This window comes from Oncorhynchus kisutch, unplaced genomic scaffold (genome assembly GCF_002021735.2).
Source record: "Oncorhynchus kisutch isolate 150728-3 unplaced genomic scaffold, Okis_V2 Okis06b-Okis10b_hom, whole genome shotgun sequence".
Classification (NCBI taxonomy): Eukaryota; Metazoa; Chordata; class Actinopteri; order Salmoniformes; family Salmonidae; genus Oncorhynchus; species Oncorhynchus kisutch.
In genome coordinates this window covers 8,818,698-8,835,129 of record NW_022261983.1, presented here as the reverse complement: position 1 = coordinate 8,835,129, position 16,432 = coordinate 8,818,698, and the positions used below count along the sequence as shown (strand labels likewise).

Sequence of the window (16,432 nt, the reverse complement as noted above, 5' to 3'; positions counted from 1 at the left end):
TTTATTCTTTAGTGATGTGCCAATGCATTTTAGTTGTGCACCACTGTAATGCAGGATTGCAATTAGAATGTTACATTGACTTACAAAATGTATTCAAACTGTCTAGAATAAACTTGACATTCATTTGGAAATATTTTATTAACGTTTTTGAAACTTTTCGCATAATGAACACACCTCTAATGAGGAGAATGTATTTCATTGGTTGAGTCTGCGCCAGAGAAAGCCGCTCGAGCTGAAAGTTGATTGGTGATTTGGGGCTGTGCATGGCAGTCTTGAAAAAATGAAGTCTTCAGAAATGGTGAGGGGTAGAACATACATCGATAATGCAAGTCTTATACATCAACCTATTCAATTTGAAGTTACTTTTTGCAGTTACAATACATATGCAGTTTTGCTAAGTCATAGGCTACTGACTATGAATAATGATTAAGAAGTTTAGTGTATTGACTGGTGTTGTTTCTATTGTGTTTCCATCTGGAAACCTGTGGAAATGGAACTAACACATTGAATCAATTCACAGCTGTTAATTAGTGGAGGCTGTTGGGAACAGTTATAGGAGGACGGGCTCTGTGTAATGGCTGGAATGGAGTTATTGGAACGGAGTCAAACATGAGGTTTCCATATGTTTCATACTGTTTCAATGATTCCATTCCAGCCATTACAATGAGCTGTCATCTTATAGCTCCTCCCACCAGCCTCCACTGCTGTCAATCACTTAGAAACTCTGGATGAATTTATTTAATACATTTTGTTGGATAGCTTTATATAAAATCCAAAGGTATTCCAGAAACGAGTTATTAGAAATATACATACTGTGTTGTTGTTTTTCTTTCGTAAAATGAACTCAACTAGATCCAAGAGGGAGCTTAAAGGGGCAGTAAGCAATTTCTACATCCATTTTTGCAGAATAGAACTTAAATGCCTCATGGGCTGAGCTCAACTGTACTACCCCGTCAGAACCCGAAAGCTTGTTTTACTCTGTTTGTAAATGAATTAAATGTAAACAATGTATGCTTACAACAATAATGTTGATATAATGGATGGTTAGTCCTTGATTGTTTTTATTTTCTTTAACCTCCACAAGTTCCTCTCATTTCCTGTTGAAGAAGTTCCTGATAACATGTGAACATGGCACATTGCCTGTGATAAGGATCTTTGGGAGGATGGAGGACGGAGGAAGCAGTACACTAGTGGTCTGTGGGAGGTTCCTGATAACATGTGAACATGGCACATTGCCTGTGATAAGGGTCTTTGGGAGGATGGAGGACGGAGGAAGCAGTACACTAGTGGTCTGTGGGAGGTTCCTGATAACATGTGAACATGGCACATTGCCTGTGATAAGGATCTTTGGGAGGATGGAGGACGGAGGAAGCAGTACACTAGTGGTCTGTGGGAGGTTCCTGATAACATGTGAACATGGCACATTGCCTGTGATAAGGATCTTTGGGAGGATGGAGGACGGAGGAAGCAGTACACTAGTGGTCTGTGGGAGGTTCCTGATAACATGTGAACATGGCACATTGCCTGTGATAAGGGTCTTTGGGAGGATGGAGGACGGAGGAAGGAGTACACTAGTGGTCTGTGGGAGGTTCCTGATAACATGTGAACATGGCACATTGCCTGTGATAAGGGTCTTTGGGAGGATGGAGGACGGAGGAAGCAGTACACTAGTGGTCTGTGGGAGGTTCCTGATAACATGTGAACATGGCACATTGCCTGTGATAAGGATCTTTGGGAGGATGGAGGACGGAGGAAGCAGTACACTAGTGGTCTGTGGGAGGTTCCTGATAACATGTGAACATGGCACATTGCCTGTGATAAGGGTCTTTGGGAGGATGGAGGACGGAGGAAGCAGTACACTAGTGGTCTGTGGGAGGTTCCTGATAACATGTGAACATGGCACATTGCCTGTGATAAGGATCTTTGGGAGGATGGAGGACGGAGGAAGCAGTACACTAGTGGTCTGTGGGAGGTTCCTGATAACATGTGAACATGGCACATTGCCTGTGATAAGGATCTTTGGGAGGATGGAGGACGGAGGAAGCAGTACACTAGTGGTCTGTGGGAGGTTCCTGATAACATGTGAACATGGCACATTGCCTGTGATAAGGGTCTTTGGGAGGATGGAGGACGGAGGAAGCAGTACACTAGTGGTCTGTGGGAGGTTCCTGATAACATGTGAACATGGCACATTGCCTGTGATAAGGGTCTTTGGGAGGACGGAGGAAGCAGTACACTAGTGGTCTGTGGGAGGTTCCTGATAACATGTGAACATGGCACATTGCCTGTGATAAGGGTCTTTGGGAGGATGGAGGACGGAGGAAGCAGTACACTAGTGGTCTGTGGGAGGTTCCTGATAACATGTGAACATGGCACATTGCCTGTGATAAGGATCTTTGGGAGGATGGAGGACGGAGGAAGCAGTACACTAGTGGTCTGTGGGAGGTTCCTGATAACATGTGAACATGGCACATTGCCTGTGATAAGGGTCTTTGGGAGGATGGAGGACGGAGGAAGGAGTACACTAGTGGTCTGTGGGAGGTTCCTGATAACATGTGAACATGGCACATTGCCTGTGATAAGGGTCTTTGGGAGGATGGAGGACGGAGGAAGCAGTACACTAGTGGTCTGTGGGAGGTTCCTGATAACATGTGAACATGGCACATTGCCTGTGATAAGGATCTTTGGGAGGATGGAGGACGGAGGAAGCAGTACACTAGTGGTCTGTGGGAGGTTCCTGATAACATGTGAACATGGCACATTGCCTGTGATAAGGGTCTTTGGGAGGATGGAGGACGGAGGAAGCAGTACACTAGTGGTCTGTGGGAGGTTCCTGATAACATGTGAACATGGCACATTGCCTGTGATAAGGGTCTTTGGGAGGATGGAGGACGGAGGAAGCAGTACACTAGTGGTCTGTGGGAGGTTCCTGATAACATGTGAACATGGCACATTGCCTGTGATAAGGGTCTTTGGGAGGATGGAGGACGGAGGAAGCAGTACACTAGTGGTCTGTGGGAGGTTCCTGATAACATGTGAACATGGCACATTGCCTGTGATAAGGATCTTTGGGAGGATGGAGGATGGAGGAAGCAGTACACTAGTGGTCTGTGGGAGGTTCCTGATAACATGTGAACATGGCACATTGCCTGTGATAAGGGTCTTTGGGAGGATGGAGGACGGAGGAAGCAGTACACTAGTGGTCTGTGGGAGGTTCCTGATAACATGTGAACATGGCACATTGCCTGTGATAAGGGTCTTTGGGAGGATGGAGGACGGAGGAAGCAGTACACTACTGGTCTGTGGGAGGTTCCTGATAACATGTGAACATGGCACATTGCCTGTGATAAGGATCTTTGGGAGGATGGAGGATGGAGGAAGCAGTACACTACTGGTCTGTGGGAGGGACCACTTCCCCTATAGTCTTCTTTTGATTGTGAAACAACCCTTCCGTCAGTCTTTTTTTTCTTCTTCATATTTTGGGTTTGGTAGATAATGAGTTGAGAGTGTAAGTTGGTCAGACAAAGTCCTAACTCCTAAACCCACCCACTAAGAGCTCCTAATAGCTCCCTCTCCTGGGAACTGGAAGACAAGACTGGGACGATGCACTAACTACAGTATATAACGCAACAGTACCTCTGTTCCACCAATCCTTTCTTCTTGGTGTGCTCCCCTATGCTTCTGTCTGTGATTGGAAAAGGGTAAGTCCATGATACAGACAGACAGGTGTGGCCCCGCAGAGTGAAGACCAGGAGGATGGCATACAGTGTGGACTTCAATCTGAGACCTATAATGGAGCTTGAATTAGAGTAAGTTGCTCTTTACTCTCATCTCTCTGTTAGGCGGGATGTTAAAGTAGAGCTGTGTTTTGTAGCCCATGTCTGTCCACAGTTGCATATTCTGCAGGAGATACTGCATTATTGTGTGTGCATTGTTGTTCCTCGTTGTTAGTTCTAGTTTCACAAACACTCTCTCTGTCTGGTTGTACATAGTTGGTGCATAGGACATCATTAGTTTGGAATAGGTCAAGGTTTAATCTCAGTTAACCCGGAACAACATTATTGCGTAATTTGGTCAGATACTGGATGATGGTACCATTTATGTTTATGCAGTCTGTTCACGTGAGATTAGTCAAGGTCTAAACATCCCATTCAAAAGCTCCTTTATCGCTGTCCAACTACTGTCTGGTTGTAAGGGAAGGGAACACTGCCGCTCTCTAACCAAGGTTGATTTGAGGAGCAAACTGAAGCAAAGAGCTTTTGGAGGACAGTGGAAGTTGATAAAAAAAAAGTGCTTCTTTATTGCAGTGACATTTAGGAATTTTAGTTTCTCCCAGACTGTCTAGTGTTTGTTTAGTGAATGTTAGTTCTCAAAGACAATCTTATTTAAGATATATAGCTCCATTATCTGTTCTACATACGTTATACGTGGTTTTAGTAGTTAAAGTGTACACAGAATTTATTTTACAGAAATGATTTTCTATTTATTTATTTTATTTTTATTTCACCTTTTATTTAACCATGTAGGCCAGTTGAAAACAAGTTCTCTTTTACAACCTGGCCAAGATAAAGCAAAGCAGTGCGACAAAAACAACACAGATTTACACATAAACAAACGTACAGTCAATAACACAATAGAAAAAAATAATAGAAGAATCTATGTGCAGTGCGTGCAAATGTAGAAGATTAGGGAGGTAGGCAATAAATAGGCCATATAGGCAAAATGATCACAATTTAGCATTAATACTAGAGTGATAGATGTAAAGATGATGATGTGCAAGTAGAGATACTGGGGTGCAAGAGGGTAAGTAATAATATGGGGATGAGGTAGTTGGGTGTGCTATTTACAGATTGGCTGTGAACAGGTACAGTGATCGGTAAGCTGCTCTGACAGCTGATTCTTAAAGTTCGAGAGGAAGATGTAAGACTCCAGTTTCAGAGATTTTTGCAATTCATTCCAGTCATTGGTAGCAGAGAACTGGAAGGAAAGGTGGCCAACGTAAATGTTGACTTTGGGGATGACCAGTGAGATATACCTGCTGGAGTGCGTGCTACAGTTTGGTGTTGCTATGGTGATCAGTGAGCTGAGATAAGGCGGGGCTTTACCTAGCAGAGCCTTGTAGATGACCTGGAGCCAGTGGGTTTGGCGGCGGATATGTAGTGAGGGCCAGCCAACGAGAGCGTACAGGTCGCAGTGGTGGGTAGTATATGGGGCTTTGGTGACAAAACGGTTGGCACTATGATAGGCTCCATCCAATTTACTGAGTAGAGTGTTGGGGGCTATTTTGTAAATGACATCGCCGAAGTCAAGGATCTGTAGTATCGTCAGTTTTATGAGGGTATGTTTGGCAGAATGAGTGAAGGAGGTGTTTGTTTGCGAAATAGGAAGCAGATTCTAGATTTAATTTTGGATTGGAGATGTTTAATGTGAGTGGAAGGACAGTTTACAGTCTAACCAGACTCCTAGGTATTTGTAGTTGTCCACATATTCTAAGTCAGAACCGTCTAGAGTAGTGATGCTAGTCAGGCGGGCGGGTGCGGGCAGCGATCGGTTGAAGAGCATGTGCTTAGTTTTACTAGCATTTAGAAGCAGTTATTTGTCCTCTGGTCTGTTTCTCTCTTTTGGATATGTTCCAGTGACCCCAGTTGCCTTGGCCACATTGGAGCCTTTTGTTCGATTAATCATTGTCCTGAGAATAGGAAATCATAACATCGACAAGCACTGGCTATTTCTTCCTCAATCGTTGCATAATTCATATTGAATGTGTTTTTATATGTAGATAAAACCAAGAATAAGGGAAAGGTGGATACCTAGTCAGTTGTCCAACTTAAATGTGTCTTCCGCATTTACCCCAACCCCTCTGAATCAGAGAGGTGCGGGGGAATAGTGGGTGAACTGTCTTGCTCAGGGGCAGAATGACAGATTTTTACCTTGTCAGCTCGGGGATTCGATCCAGCAACCTTCCGGTTACTGGCCCAACGCTCTAACCACTAGAATAACACTGCTGTGTGTGTGTGAATTTGTTTACACATTTACAAGTATCTGTCCATTCATCTGTACAGCCGTCTGTTGATGCATGCACGTGTACCATAGCCCTCTGTCTGGTATAAACCTCTTCTATTCCATTGCTCAACGTTCACCAGGAGTCTTAGGGGTGATGATACGGCCCAGGACTCTATGAAGGGAACAGGTCTGGAGAGTGGCAGTCGTGAAACCCTGGAAATGGAGGTCCTTACAACAGAAGGCAGAGGTACTTCTATATGTGGTTGTATCCCAAGTGGCACCCTATTCCCTATGGGCCCTGGTCAAAAGTAGTGCACTATGTGGGCAATCGGTTGCCTTTTAGGACGTAGCCAGTTTGTTACAAGTGAATGTTTTCCAGTGAACTGATATGCTCATTGAGGTGAGGACTGATATCTTCGAACTCCCTCTGATAACCACTACATCCATAACAGTGTTAGACTGGTCCCATACTGTGCTGTAGCCAACGTGTCTTTATCATTGCCATGCCTACATGTATGACAAAGAACATAATACACAGAGGAGTTGGATAAAGCACAAGCAGACTACCACCAGGGTCATGTTCATTAGGCACCAAATGTAACAAAACTGAATGAAACAAGGAGAGGCTACTTGGACTTGTTCAATAAGAAATGTTTGCAGTTGAAACATAATAATATAATAATTTTCCATTGCATGCCCTAATGAACACGACCAAGGCCACTACAGTGTGTCTTACTGAATATATTTTATCATCTGATTAATCATATTCTGTCACGCCCTGTCTTAGTATTTTGTGTTTTCTTTATTTATTTGGTCAGGCCAGGGGGGGACATGGGTTTTGTATGTGGTGTGTTTGTGTATTGGGGTTTTTCGTAGGTTTTGGGATTGTGGCTTAGTGGGGTGTTCTAGCAAAGTCTATGGTTGCCTGAGGCGGTTCTCAATCAGAGGCAGGTGATTCTCGTTGTCTCTGATTGGGAACCATATTTAGGCAGCCATATTCTTTGAGTGTTTAGTGGGTGATTGTTCCTGTCTCTGTGTTAGTTTGTGCCAGTTTAGGCTGTTTCGGTTTTCACGTACGTTTTTGTATCGATCGTGTTTATTCGTCTATTAAAGATGTATATTATTAACCACGCTGCATTTTGGTCCGACTCTCCTTCGACGGAAGAAAACTGTAACATATTCAATCATATGTTCCCCACAGATAGGCTGGCCAGCCAGATGAGTGATGTCAGAGAGCGGGCAGATGAGAGGAGTGAGGAATCCATACAGACCAACCTTCTGGTCAGGAAGCGCTGGTCTACCACCACCCTGAGGGTCCTGTCCTCCATGCCCAGTCGCAGCATCGGTGAGACCATCCTTTCAGTCACAAGCCGATTTGTTAAGGGGAAACCTCAGGGTTGTTTTTAATAGACACAGAAGGGAAGAAAACGGCTTGAAACCTTGCGGTACTTCCCGAATTTGTTCAAATAAATGCTTGTTTTCGTTTGTTGAAAATGGTTTTGCCACGTTGTGCTCTAATGAACAAGACCCAGGTCAAAGGCTTTTGTGACTCATAAAGAGACTATGGGTGATATTTTGAGAGCATACAAAAATGTTGCAGTTCCTCTTGTATCTGCCCTGTTACCCATGTGGCTCAGTTGGTAGAGCATAGCACACAGGGTTGTGTGTTCGATTCCTACCGGGAATCAGTATGAAAACGTATTCACTCACTACTGTAAGTCGCTTTGGATAAGTGTAAACGCACCACACACATTTTAAATATGTACAATGGTTTGGAAATCTACATCTATGTGGATGGTCAAATGGGGGGTCTAAGAACATGAAGTAGTCATTAGATGAGTTTCCTGTCTCTTGTCTTACTGTGTCAGAAGTTTCAGAAAACTACTGGAGGAGAATATGACCTACGCAAAAGCCACTGACCTCACAAGTGGTTGACATTTGAATAAACTGCTGGGGTGTATTCATTAGTGCACACCGTAGCGAACCATGTATGCTGTGCAACAGAATACTTATTGGACAAGTTCAGGTTAGACAAATGTTTTGGCCATTTTTTTTTTTCCCGTTTGGTTCCTAGTGAATACACCCAGGTAGTAAATGTAAACTTCCTCCTTTTAAACCTCAGGAAATGGTCTCTCCTCACTCAGGGCAGCAGAGTCGTCTTGAAATCATCTCCCAGTGCAACATCCGTTCTACTCAGCTGCGCAGGTACCACCGCCAGACCCAAGACGTTTCCCTCTCCTCCAGACCTAGTATCCGTGGCTATGGGATCGAGGCAGACTCTGAGGATGTCTGTGAGGAAGGTGAATCCCCAAACCCACTTCACCATCCACCCCTGAAGGCAATAGTCTTTCACCAGCTTTGAGGGGCCTTCTACCACCCTCACTACAGACACAGGACAATGTGTATGGCATTTGAAACCAGACAGTTTTAGATCAACCTTTGAACAGAGTGAACATTCCCTGACTGTCCCTCCGCTGGGAGTCAGTGTCTGTTTTGTGTGCTCTGCTGAGATGGGCTGTACCAACAAGAATGACTCCGCTGTTAAAAGTTAAAGATATCAAGGTTTGGTTAGAAAATGTTATACTGAACAAAAATATAAATCAACATGCAGCAATTTCAAAGGTTTCACTGAGTAACAGTTCATATAAAGAAATCAGTCAATTGAAATCCATTTAATTCGGCCCTAATCTATGGATTTCACATGACTGGGAACCACGGTAGGTTTGTGGCGGTATTGGCGGAGCGGAATAAGTGGAATGGTATCAAACACATTTTTTTTGTTAGTTACAGATTTGTTGGTAACCTATACCTTAAAAAAAAGGTAGTGGCGTGGCTCAGAAAACCAGTCAGTATCTGGTGTGACAACCACTTGCATCATGCAGCGTGACACATCTCCTTCACATAGAGTTGATCAGGCTGCTGACTGTGGCCTGTGGAATGTTGTCCCACTCTTCAATGACTGCGAAGTTGCTGGATATTGGCGGGAGCTGGAACACACTGTCGTACATGTCAATCCAGAGCATCCCAAACATGCTCAATGGGTGAAATGTCTGAGTATGCAGGCCATGGAACAATTGGGACATGTACAGCTTCCAGGAATTGTGTACAGATCCATGCGATATGGGGCTGTGCATTATCATGCTGATACGTGAGGTGATGGATGAATGGCACGACAATGGGCCTCAGAATCCCGTCACAATATCTCTGTGCATTCAAATTGCCATCGATTAAAATGCAATTGTGTTTGTTGTCCATAGCTTATGTCTGCCCATACCATAGCCCCACCGCGACCATGGGGCACTCTGTTCACAACGTTGAAATCAACAAAACTCTTTCCCTCATCTGCCATCTGCCTGGTACTGTTGAAACCGGGATACATCTGTAAAGAGCACACTTCTCCAGCATGCGAGTGGCCATCGAAGGTGAGCATTAGTCCACTGAAGTCTGTTACGATGCCAAACTGCAGTCTGGTCAAGACCCTGGTGAGGACAACTAGCACACAGATGAGCTTCCCTGAGACATTTTCTGACAGTTTGTGCAGAAATTTTTTGGTTGTGCAAACCCACAGTTTCATCGGCTGTCGGTGTGGCCGGTCTCAGATGAGACCAGTTTCATTCCGCAGATGAAGAAGCCGGATGTGGAGGTCCTGGGCTTTTGTGGTTACATGTGATCTGTGGTTGAGGCCTGTTGGACCTACTGACAAATTCTCTAAAACAATGTTGGAGGTGGCTTATGGTAGAGAAATGAACATAAAATTATCTGGCAACCGCTCTGTTGGACATTTCTGCAGTCAGCATGCCAGTTGCATGCTCTCTTAATAGCCAGGCAAATACAAGCCGGTCTCTTATTTGTGGTTGTGTTCAGTGATTGAAGCAAATAAATGCCTGGACTATTAAATTGAAGTTTTATGGTATCCTTTTAACTTTGTGTGGATTACAGAGACCAAGAGACAGGAGCTGGTCAACAATCTTCAGAGTCTGTCGGCCGGTGACCGTGTGCGTCTGCTGCGTGCCACGCCCCTTAGTCTGGCTGAGAAGACTAAACTGAGGTGTGTGCCATATTCTCTTCATTGTTTAATTGATTATCTTAATTGTTCCAGGACACCATTTGCTTTACATGATGCCAATGTAAAATTTGACAAACAAATTACACCAAAGCTACTTAAACCCTTCTCTCTCATCATTGCTGAATCTTCAAAGACCCCTTTTACAGTCAACATCTCTCCTTAGGAAACTTGTATTCAGTGACAAAGTTGGACAGTCCCTCTTGAGCAGCCAGGTTCCCTGCTGTAGCCTCCTTAAGCGAGTGAGTATAACCAAGCTATCACGAGCATAAAACATGCTGTTGGCAATTTCACAACTATCATTCAGATGTCAAATCTGAGGAAAGTGCTCCATTCCTGACGTTAATCTCTGCACAGAGATGTTAGGCATGAAAGTTACTCTGCGTCCTGTGTCCACAGGCTTTGTGTCACATCTGGTTCGGATGTCTCTTCATCCTCAGTTCCCTGCAGTTGTGGCAGGTGGCTTTGAAGAGGCTGGGTGGCCGCTTTGGCACTGGTGTGCTCTCCTACTTTCTCTTCATCAGGACTCTTCTGCTCTTCAACGTCTTTCTCTTCCTCATCAACGGTCTGTTCCTGGTCCTCCCCCAGGCCATCTACCCGCCCCTTCACACCCCCAGCTCCCACAGAGTCACAGGCCTGGAGCTGTTCACCGGCACAGTAAGATGAGGTTTATGATTGATTGGTTGATTATGTTCATCCACAAGGTTTTGACCTTAATGTGATTCACTCTAAAGTTTAAACTTCACTGATCGTCCAGCGAAATGTCACTGATTGGTTAAGTTACAATTTCTGGCATGTACCAAAATCTCTGCTGTGTGCGGTGAAAGCACGACGTGGTTGTTGAGCCTCTACAGAGTACACCTAGTGGAGTGTAAATCCAGCCTATGCCAATAAAACAACTGCTGCTGACATACCTAGCTAAGTCACAATGCAATGCCCACCCATACAAATGTAAAGCACCTGCAAGAGCACTTCTATATCAAAACACTACATCAGTGTTGTCAGTCTGTTTCTGAAACCACATCACCTCTCTTCCTTTTCAGGGTTATCTCTCGAACTCTCTAATGTTTTATGGCTACTACACCAACTCCACCATCAACACCAGTTGTAGACCAGATGAAGCCACCGCTGGGACTGGCTGCGGTACCACCAGTGACCCTCACATGATGGCCTACAACATTCCCTTAGCCTACTGCTTCACCATCGGCATAACATTCTTTATCACCGGCATCGTCCTCGTTTACAGGTTGAACAACCCTCTCAAACCTTTTCAAGTGCTGATATAGGATCAGATTATCATTTTTAAGCTACGTTCACACAGGCAGTCCAATTCTGATATTTTGCCCAATTATTGGCAAAAGATCTGATCTGATTGGTCAAAAGACCAATTACCAGCAAAATATCAGAATTGGGCTACCTGTAAACGCAACCATTGATCATAACATGAATATGACCCTGATCTACTCATTTGGAATCTCTTTGTTAGCCTGGTCCAAGATCTGTTTGTGCTCTACAGCCAACTGCTATGGTCCGTGTTGGTGTGAAAATGCCCATAAGAGTTGGCAGGACAGATCTTTGACGTTTTTCTCCTTGTTGGTCTTTCATGGGAATAATAAAATGTTTTCATTGTACTTGTCTTAGCATGTCCAAGTCCTTTGGGAGGAGTTTCCGTGTGTTCAAGTCTCAGGGAAACATGGCCATAAAGGTCTTCTGCTCCTGGGATTTCAAAGTCAGCAAGAAGATGTCTGTCAGGATGCAGTCGGAGAACATCACCACCCAGCTCAAGGTACGGGACAGGATCATGTTCATTAGGGCTCACAATGAAAAAATGTAAATACAATTCCAGCCCAAAAACTCAAATATGCATTTCTTATTGGACAAATCCAGGTAGTCCCTCCCTGTTTCAGTCTGTTTATTCCATTTTGTGCCTAATGAACACGACCCAGGGGTTTCCAACTCTAGTGCTGTAGAACTAACGTCAACAGGTGTTCAAGTTTTTGCACAAGTCCATCACTAATACACCTTATTCAGCCAAATGTGGTCCATGATTCACTGACCATTTGTTTTAGGTGTGATGAGCCATGATTTATTTGCTAATCATTTGAATCAGGAATGTTAGTGATGGGCAGGAGCAAAATCCTGCGTAGACTATAACAAACAAAATAGAACAGATAGAGGCCTGATCAAGCTCATATTCTATGCTAAGTCAGAGGCTGAAGGCCGCCGCCCATCCGTCAGTCAATTTGCCTCGGATAGATCTGCATATCTACAGTATCTAAAGGACAACTGTTCTAGCTGGTATTTGTGGTGTAGCATGCCTATGGGCAAGAATGTAGCTTTCTAGTGTCAACAGAAAATGAACAAGAATATGCAACCATTTTAAGATGTACAAATAAGACTAAGTTAGCTACAAGGAACTACATTATGACGCAGATTAAAATACTGACTGGGGAAGTTATTTTTCAGTAGTTTCACTGACTCTACATTCACAAACACTGTTTGGCTACTGATGAAAATGAGCTGTATTGTTGGTTATTGTGTACTGTCCTTGTTGAATAAATAAATAAACTCTCTTCGTTCTTTCCAGGAGCTGTTATCAGAGGTGAAAGGCGGAGAGGAGGAGAAGGGCAGGCTGTCTGGGATGGCGGTGCACCTGCTAGCATGGAGCATTTCTCTGGGGAGCACCTTCTTCTGTGCACTCGGCATCCACTGCTTTGCCAAGTACATGCACCTGGTTAGTGTGTGTGTGTGGGGGGGCTCGTATCACACCATAGAACGCTATGCAAATCCAACCCCAGCTAAACTGTTGCACCTTTTTCATACTGCTGAGCCAAGCATGAGCTGTACTGCACTGGCCTGGTTAGGCATCCTCTATAGCTTCTGGAACTGTGCTGGAGAGGACAATGTGGAAAGAAAATGGGCTATACGGACCAGCATGGTTCAGGTTTGCACAATAGGGGTATTACTGCCAGAGTTTCTTGTGGCTGCTCTCTCAAAGGTAGATAGATGAGCCTTTACCAAGGAAGGAGAGAGAGCTTACTCTGTCACTAACCCACTGCTGCTGGCACACCAGCCCATTAGGTACCTTCCCATTTTCTAGCATACCACAACTTCCTTTTTAAGTAGAAAATTAGTGGGTGGATATTGGCAATACATAACTTCCTTCTAAGTAAGTTAGTGGGTGGATATTGGAAGAGGACTATCGCCACTTTACTTTCAAGTATTGCCACAGTTTTTGGGGATAAGGTTTTTTGAGTTTCTCTGAGAATCAGACAGGAACGTTTTTTGTTTGTTGCAGAATTATACTTTGGTGAGTCAACAGAGGAAATCACATTGTGAAATCAGAAAGCATCTTAAGACATGTTGTTGCCTGCAAAACAAGATGGGGAGATGTCTCGGGGCCTACTCGAAGGGAATGCAACATTCTCAATGTTGGAGTAGGTCAGAAGCCTGGTCCCAGATCTGTGGTGTATAGCCCACTCCTATGGACTTTGTCATGCCAAATAACACAAACAGATCTGGGAGGACCAGACTATAGTCTGCGATGTAGAGCCTTGCTTGTTCTTACCTTAATGTCTGTCTGCACTGCAGTGTTTCTATAGCCAGGTCACAGATCTGTTTGTTCTGTATAGCCAACTCCTATGGTTGTACGTTTGACAATGACCATAGGAGTTGAGAAGACTGATCTGCATCCACTGCCCACCCAACTAATATTCATAGCAACAAAGAACTGAACATTGTGCCCAACGGATAACGCCTCCAGCACCCCTGGTCTCTACTGTAGGCCTATGCAATACCCCTGGTCTCTACTGTAGGCCTATGCAACACCCCTGGTCTCTACTGTAGGCCTATGCAACACCCCTGGTGTCTACTGTAGGCCTATGCAACACCCCTGGTCTCTACTGTAGGCCTATGCAACACCCCTGGTCTCTACTGTAGGCCTATGCAACACCCCTGGTCTCTACTGTAGGCCTATGCAATACTACTGTAGGCCTATGCAATACTACTGTAGGCCTATGCAATACTACTGTAGGCCTATGCAATACCCCTGGTCTCTACTGTAGGCCTATGCAATACCCCTGGTCTCTACTTCAGGCCTATGCAACACTACTGTAGGCCTATGCAACACTACTGTAGGCCTATGCAACACTACTGTAGGCCTATGCAACACTACTGTAGGCCTATGCAACACTACTGTAGGCCTATGCAACACTACTGTAGGCCTATGCAACACTACTGTAGGCCTATGCAACACTCCTGGTCTCTACTGTAGGCCTATGCAATACCCCTGGTCTCTACTGTAGGTCTATGCAACACCTCTGGTCTCTACTGTAGGCCTATGCAACACCCCTGGTCTCTACTGTAGGCCTATGCAACAACCCTGGTCTCTACTGTAGGCCTATGCAACACTGCTGGTCTCTACTGTAGACCTATGCAACACTACTGTAGGCCTATGCAACACTACTGTAGGCCTATGCAACACTACTGTAGGCCTATGCAACACTCCTGGTCTCTACTGTAGGCCTATGCAATACTCCTGGTCTCTACTGTAGGCCTATGCAACACCCCTGGTCTCTACTGTAGGCCTATGCAACACCCCTGGTCTCTACTGTAGGCCTATGCAACACCCCTGGTCTCTACTGTAGGCCTATGCAACACCCCTGGTCTCTACTGTAGGCCTATGCAACACCCCTGGTCTCTACTCTAGGCTTATGCAACTCCCCTGGTCTCTACTCTAGGCTTATGCAACTCCCCTGGTCTCTACTGTAGGCTTATGCAACACCCCTGGTCTCTACTGTAGGCTTATGCAACACCCCTGGTCTCTACTGTAGGCTTATGCAACACCCCTGGTCTCTACTGTAGGCTTATGCAACACCCCTGGTCTCTACTGTAGGCCTATGCAATACTACTGTAGGCCTATGCAACACCCCTGGTCTCTACTGTAGGCCTATGCAACACCCCTGGTCTCTACTGTAGGCCTATGCAACACTCCTGGTCTCTACTGTAGGCCTATGCAACACCCCTGGTCTCTACTGTAGGCCTATGCAACACCCCTGGTCTCTACTGTAGGCCTATGCAACACCCCTGGTCTCTACTGTAGGCCTATGCAACAACCCTGGTCTCTACTGTAGGCCTATGCAACACTGCTGGTCTCTACTGTAGACCTATGCAACACTACTGTAGGCCTATGCAACACTACTGTAGGCCTATGCAACACTCCTGGTCTCTACTGTAGGCCTATGCAATACTCCTGGTCTCTACTGTAGGCCTATGCAACACCCCTGGTCTCTACTGTAGGCCTATGCAACACCCCTGGTCTCTACTGTAGGCCTATGCAACACCCCTGGTCTCTACTGTAGGCCTATGCAACACCCCGTGTCTCTACTGTAGGCCTATGCAACACCCCGTGTCTCTACTGTAGGCCTATGCAACACCCCTGGTCTCTACTGTAGGCTTATGCAACTCCCCTGGTCTCTACTGTAGGCTTATGCAACTCCCCTGGTCTCTACTGTAGGCTTATGCAACACCCCTGGTCTCTACTGTAGGCTTATGCAACACCCCTGGTCTCTACTGTAGGCTTATGCAACACCCCTGGTCTCTACTGTAGGCTTATGCAACACCCCTGGTCTCTACTGTAGGCCTATGCAATACTACTGTGGGCCTATGCAACACTCCTGGTCTCTACTGTAGGCCTATGCAACACCCCTGGTCTCTACTGTAGGCCTATGCAACACTCCTGGTCTCTACTGTAGGCCTATGCAACACCCCTGGTCTCTACTGTAGGCCTATGCAACACCCCTGGTCTCTACTGTAGGCCTATGCAACACTCCTGGTCTCTACTGTAGGCCTATGCAATACTACTGTAGGCCTATGCAACACTCCTGGTCTCTACTGTAGGCCTATGCAACACCCCTGGTCTCTACTGTAGGCCTATGCAACACTCCTGGTCTCTACTGTAGGCCTATGCAACACCCCTGGTCTCTACTGTAGGCCTATGCAACACTCCTGGTCTCTACTTCAGGCCTATGCAACACTACTGTAGGCCTATGCAACACTACTGTAGGCCTATGCAACACTACTGTAGGCCTATGCAACACTACTGTAGGCCTATGCAACACTCCTGGTCTCTACTGTAGGCCTATGCAATACCCCTGGTCTCTACTGTAGGCCTATGCAACACCCCTGGTCTCTACTGTAGGCCTATGCAACAACCCTGGTCTCTACTGTAGGCCTATGCAACACTGCTGGTCTCTACTGTAGACCTATGCAACACTACTGTAGGCCTATGCAACACTCCTGGTCTCTACTGTAGGCCTATGCAATACTCCTGGTCTCTACTGTAGGCCTATGCAACACCCCTGGTCT

At 45.4% G+C, this 16,432-nt stretch overlaps 1 protein-coding gene across 3 annotated transcripts in view; it reads left to right on the top strand.

Moving 5' to 3' along the window:
* Window positions 1-218: 218 nt before the first annotated feature.
* Window positions 219-16,432, top strand: part of LOC109876672 (transmembrane channel-like protein 6) — a 44,189-nt gene continuing 27,975 nt past the window's right edge. The window contains exons 1-11 of one of the 3 annotated variants that reach the window (XM_031813785.1): window positions 219-298; window positions 3,701-3,809; window positions 6,144-6,250; window positions 7,205-7,348; window positions 8,148-8,303; window positions 9,943-10,051; window positions 10,233-10,308; window positions 10,466-10,723; window positions 11,110-11,312; window positions 11,708-11,852; window positions 12,654-12,800. In XM_031813785.1, the coding sequence (XP_031669645.1) occupies window positions 3,757-3,809; window positions 6,144-6,250; window positions 7,205-7,348; window positions 8,148-8,303; window positions 9,943-10,051; window positions 10,233-10,308; window positions 10,466-10,723; window positions 11,110-11,312; window positions 11,708-11,852; window positions 12,654-12,800 (1,398 nt within the window). In that variant the 5' untranslated portion in view covers window positions 219-298; window positions 3,701-3,756. Of the gene's footprint in view, window positions 299-3,700; window positions 3,810-6,143; window positions 6,251-7,020; window positions 7,077-7,204; window positions 7,349-8,147; window positions 8,304-9,942; window positions 10,052-10,232; window positions 10,309-10,465; window positions 10,724-11,109; window positions 11,313-11,707; window positions 11,853-12,653; window positions 12,801-16,432 lie in introns of those variants that run through there. The other 2 variants (XM_031813786.1, XM_031813787.1) reach the window with 2 other exon arrangements.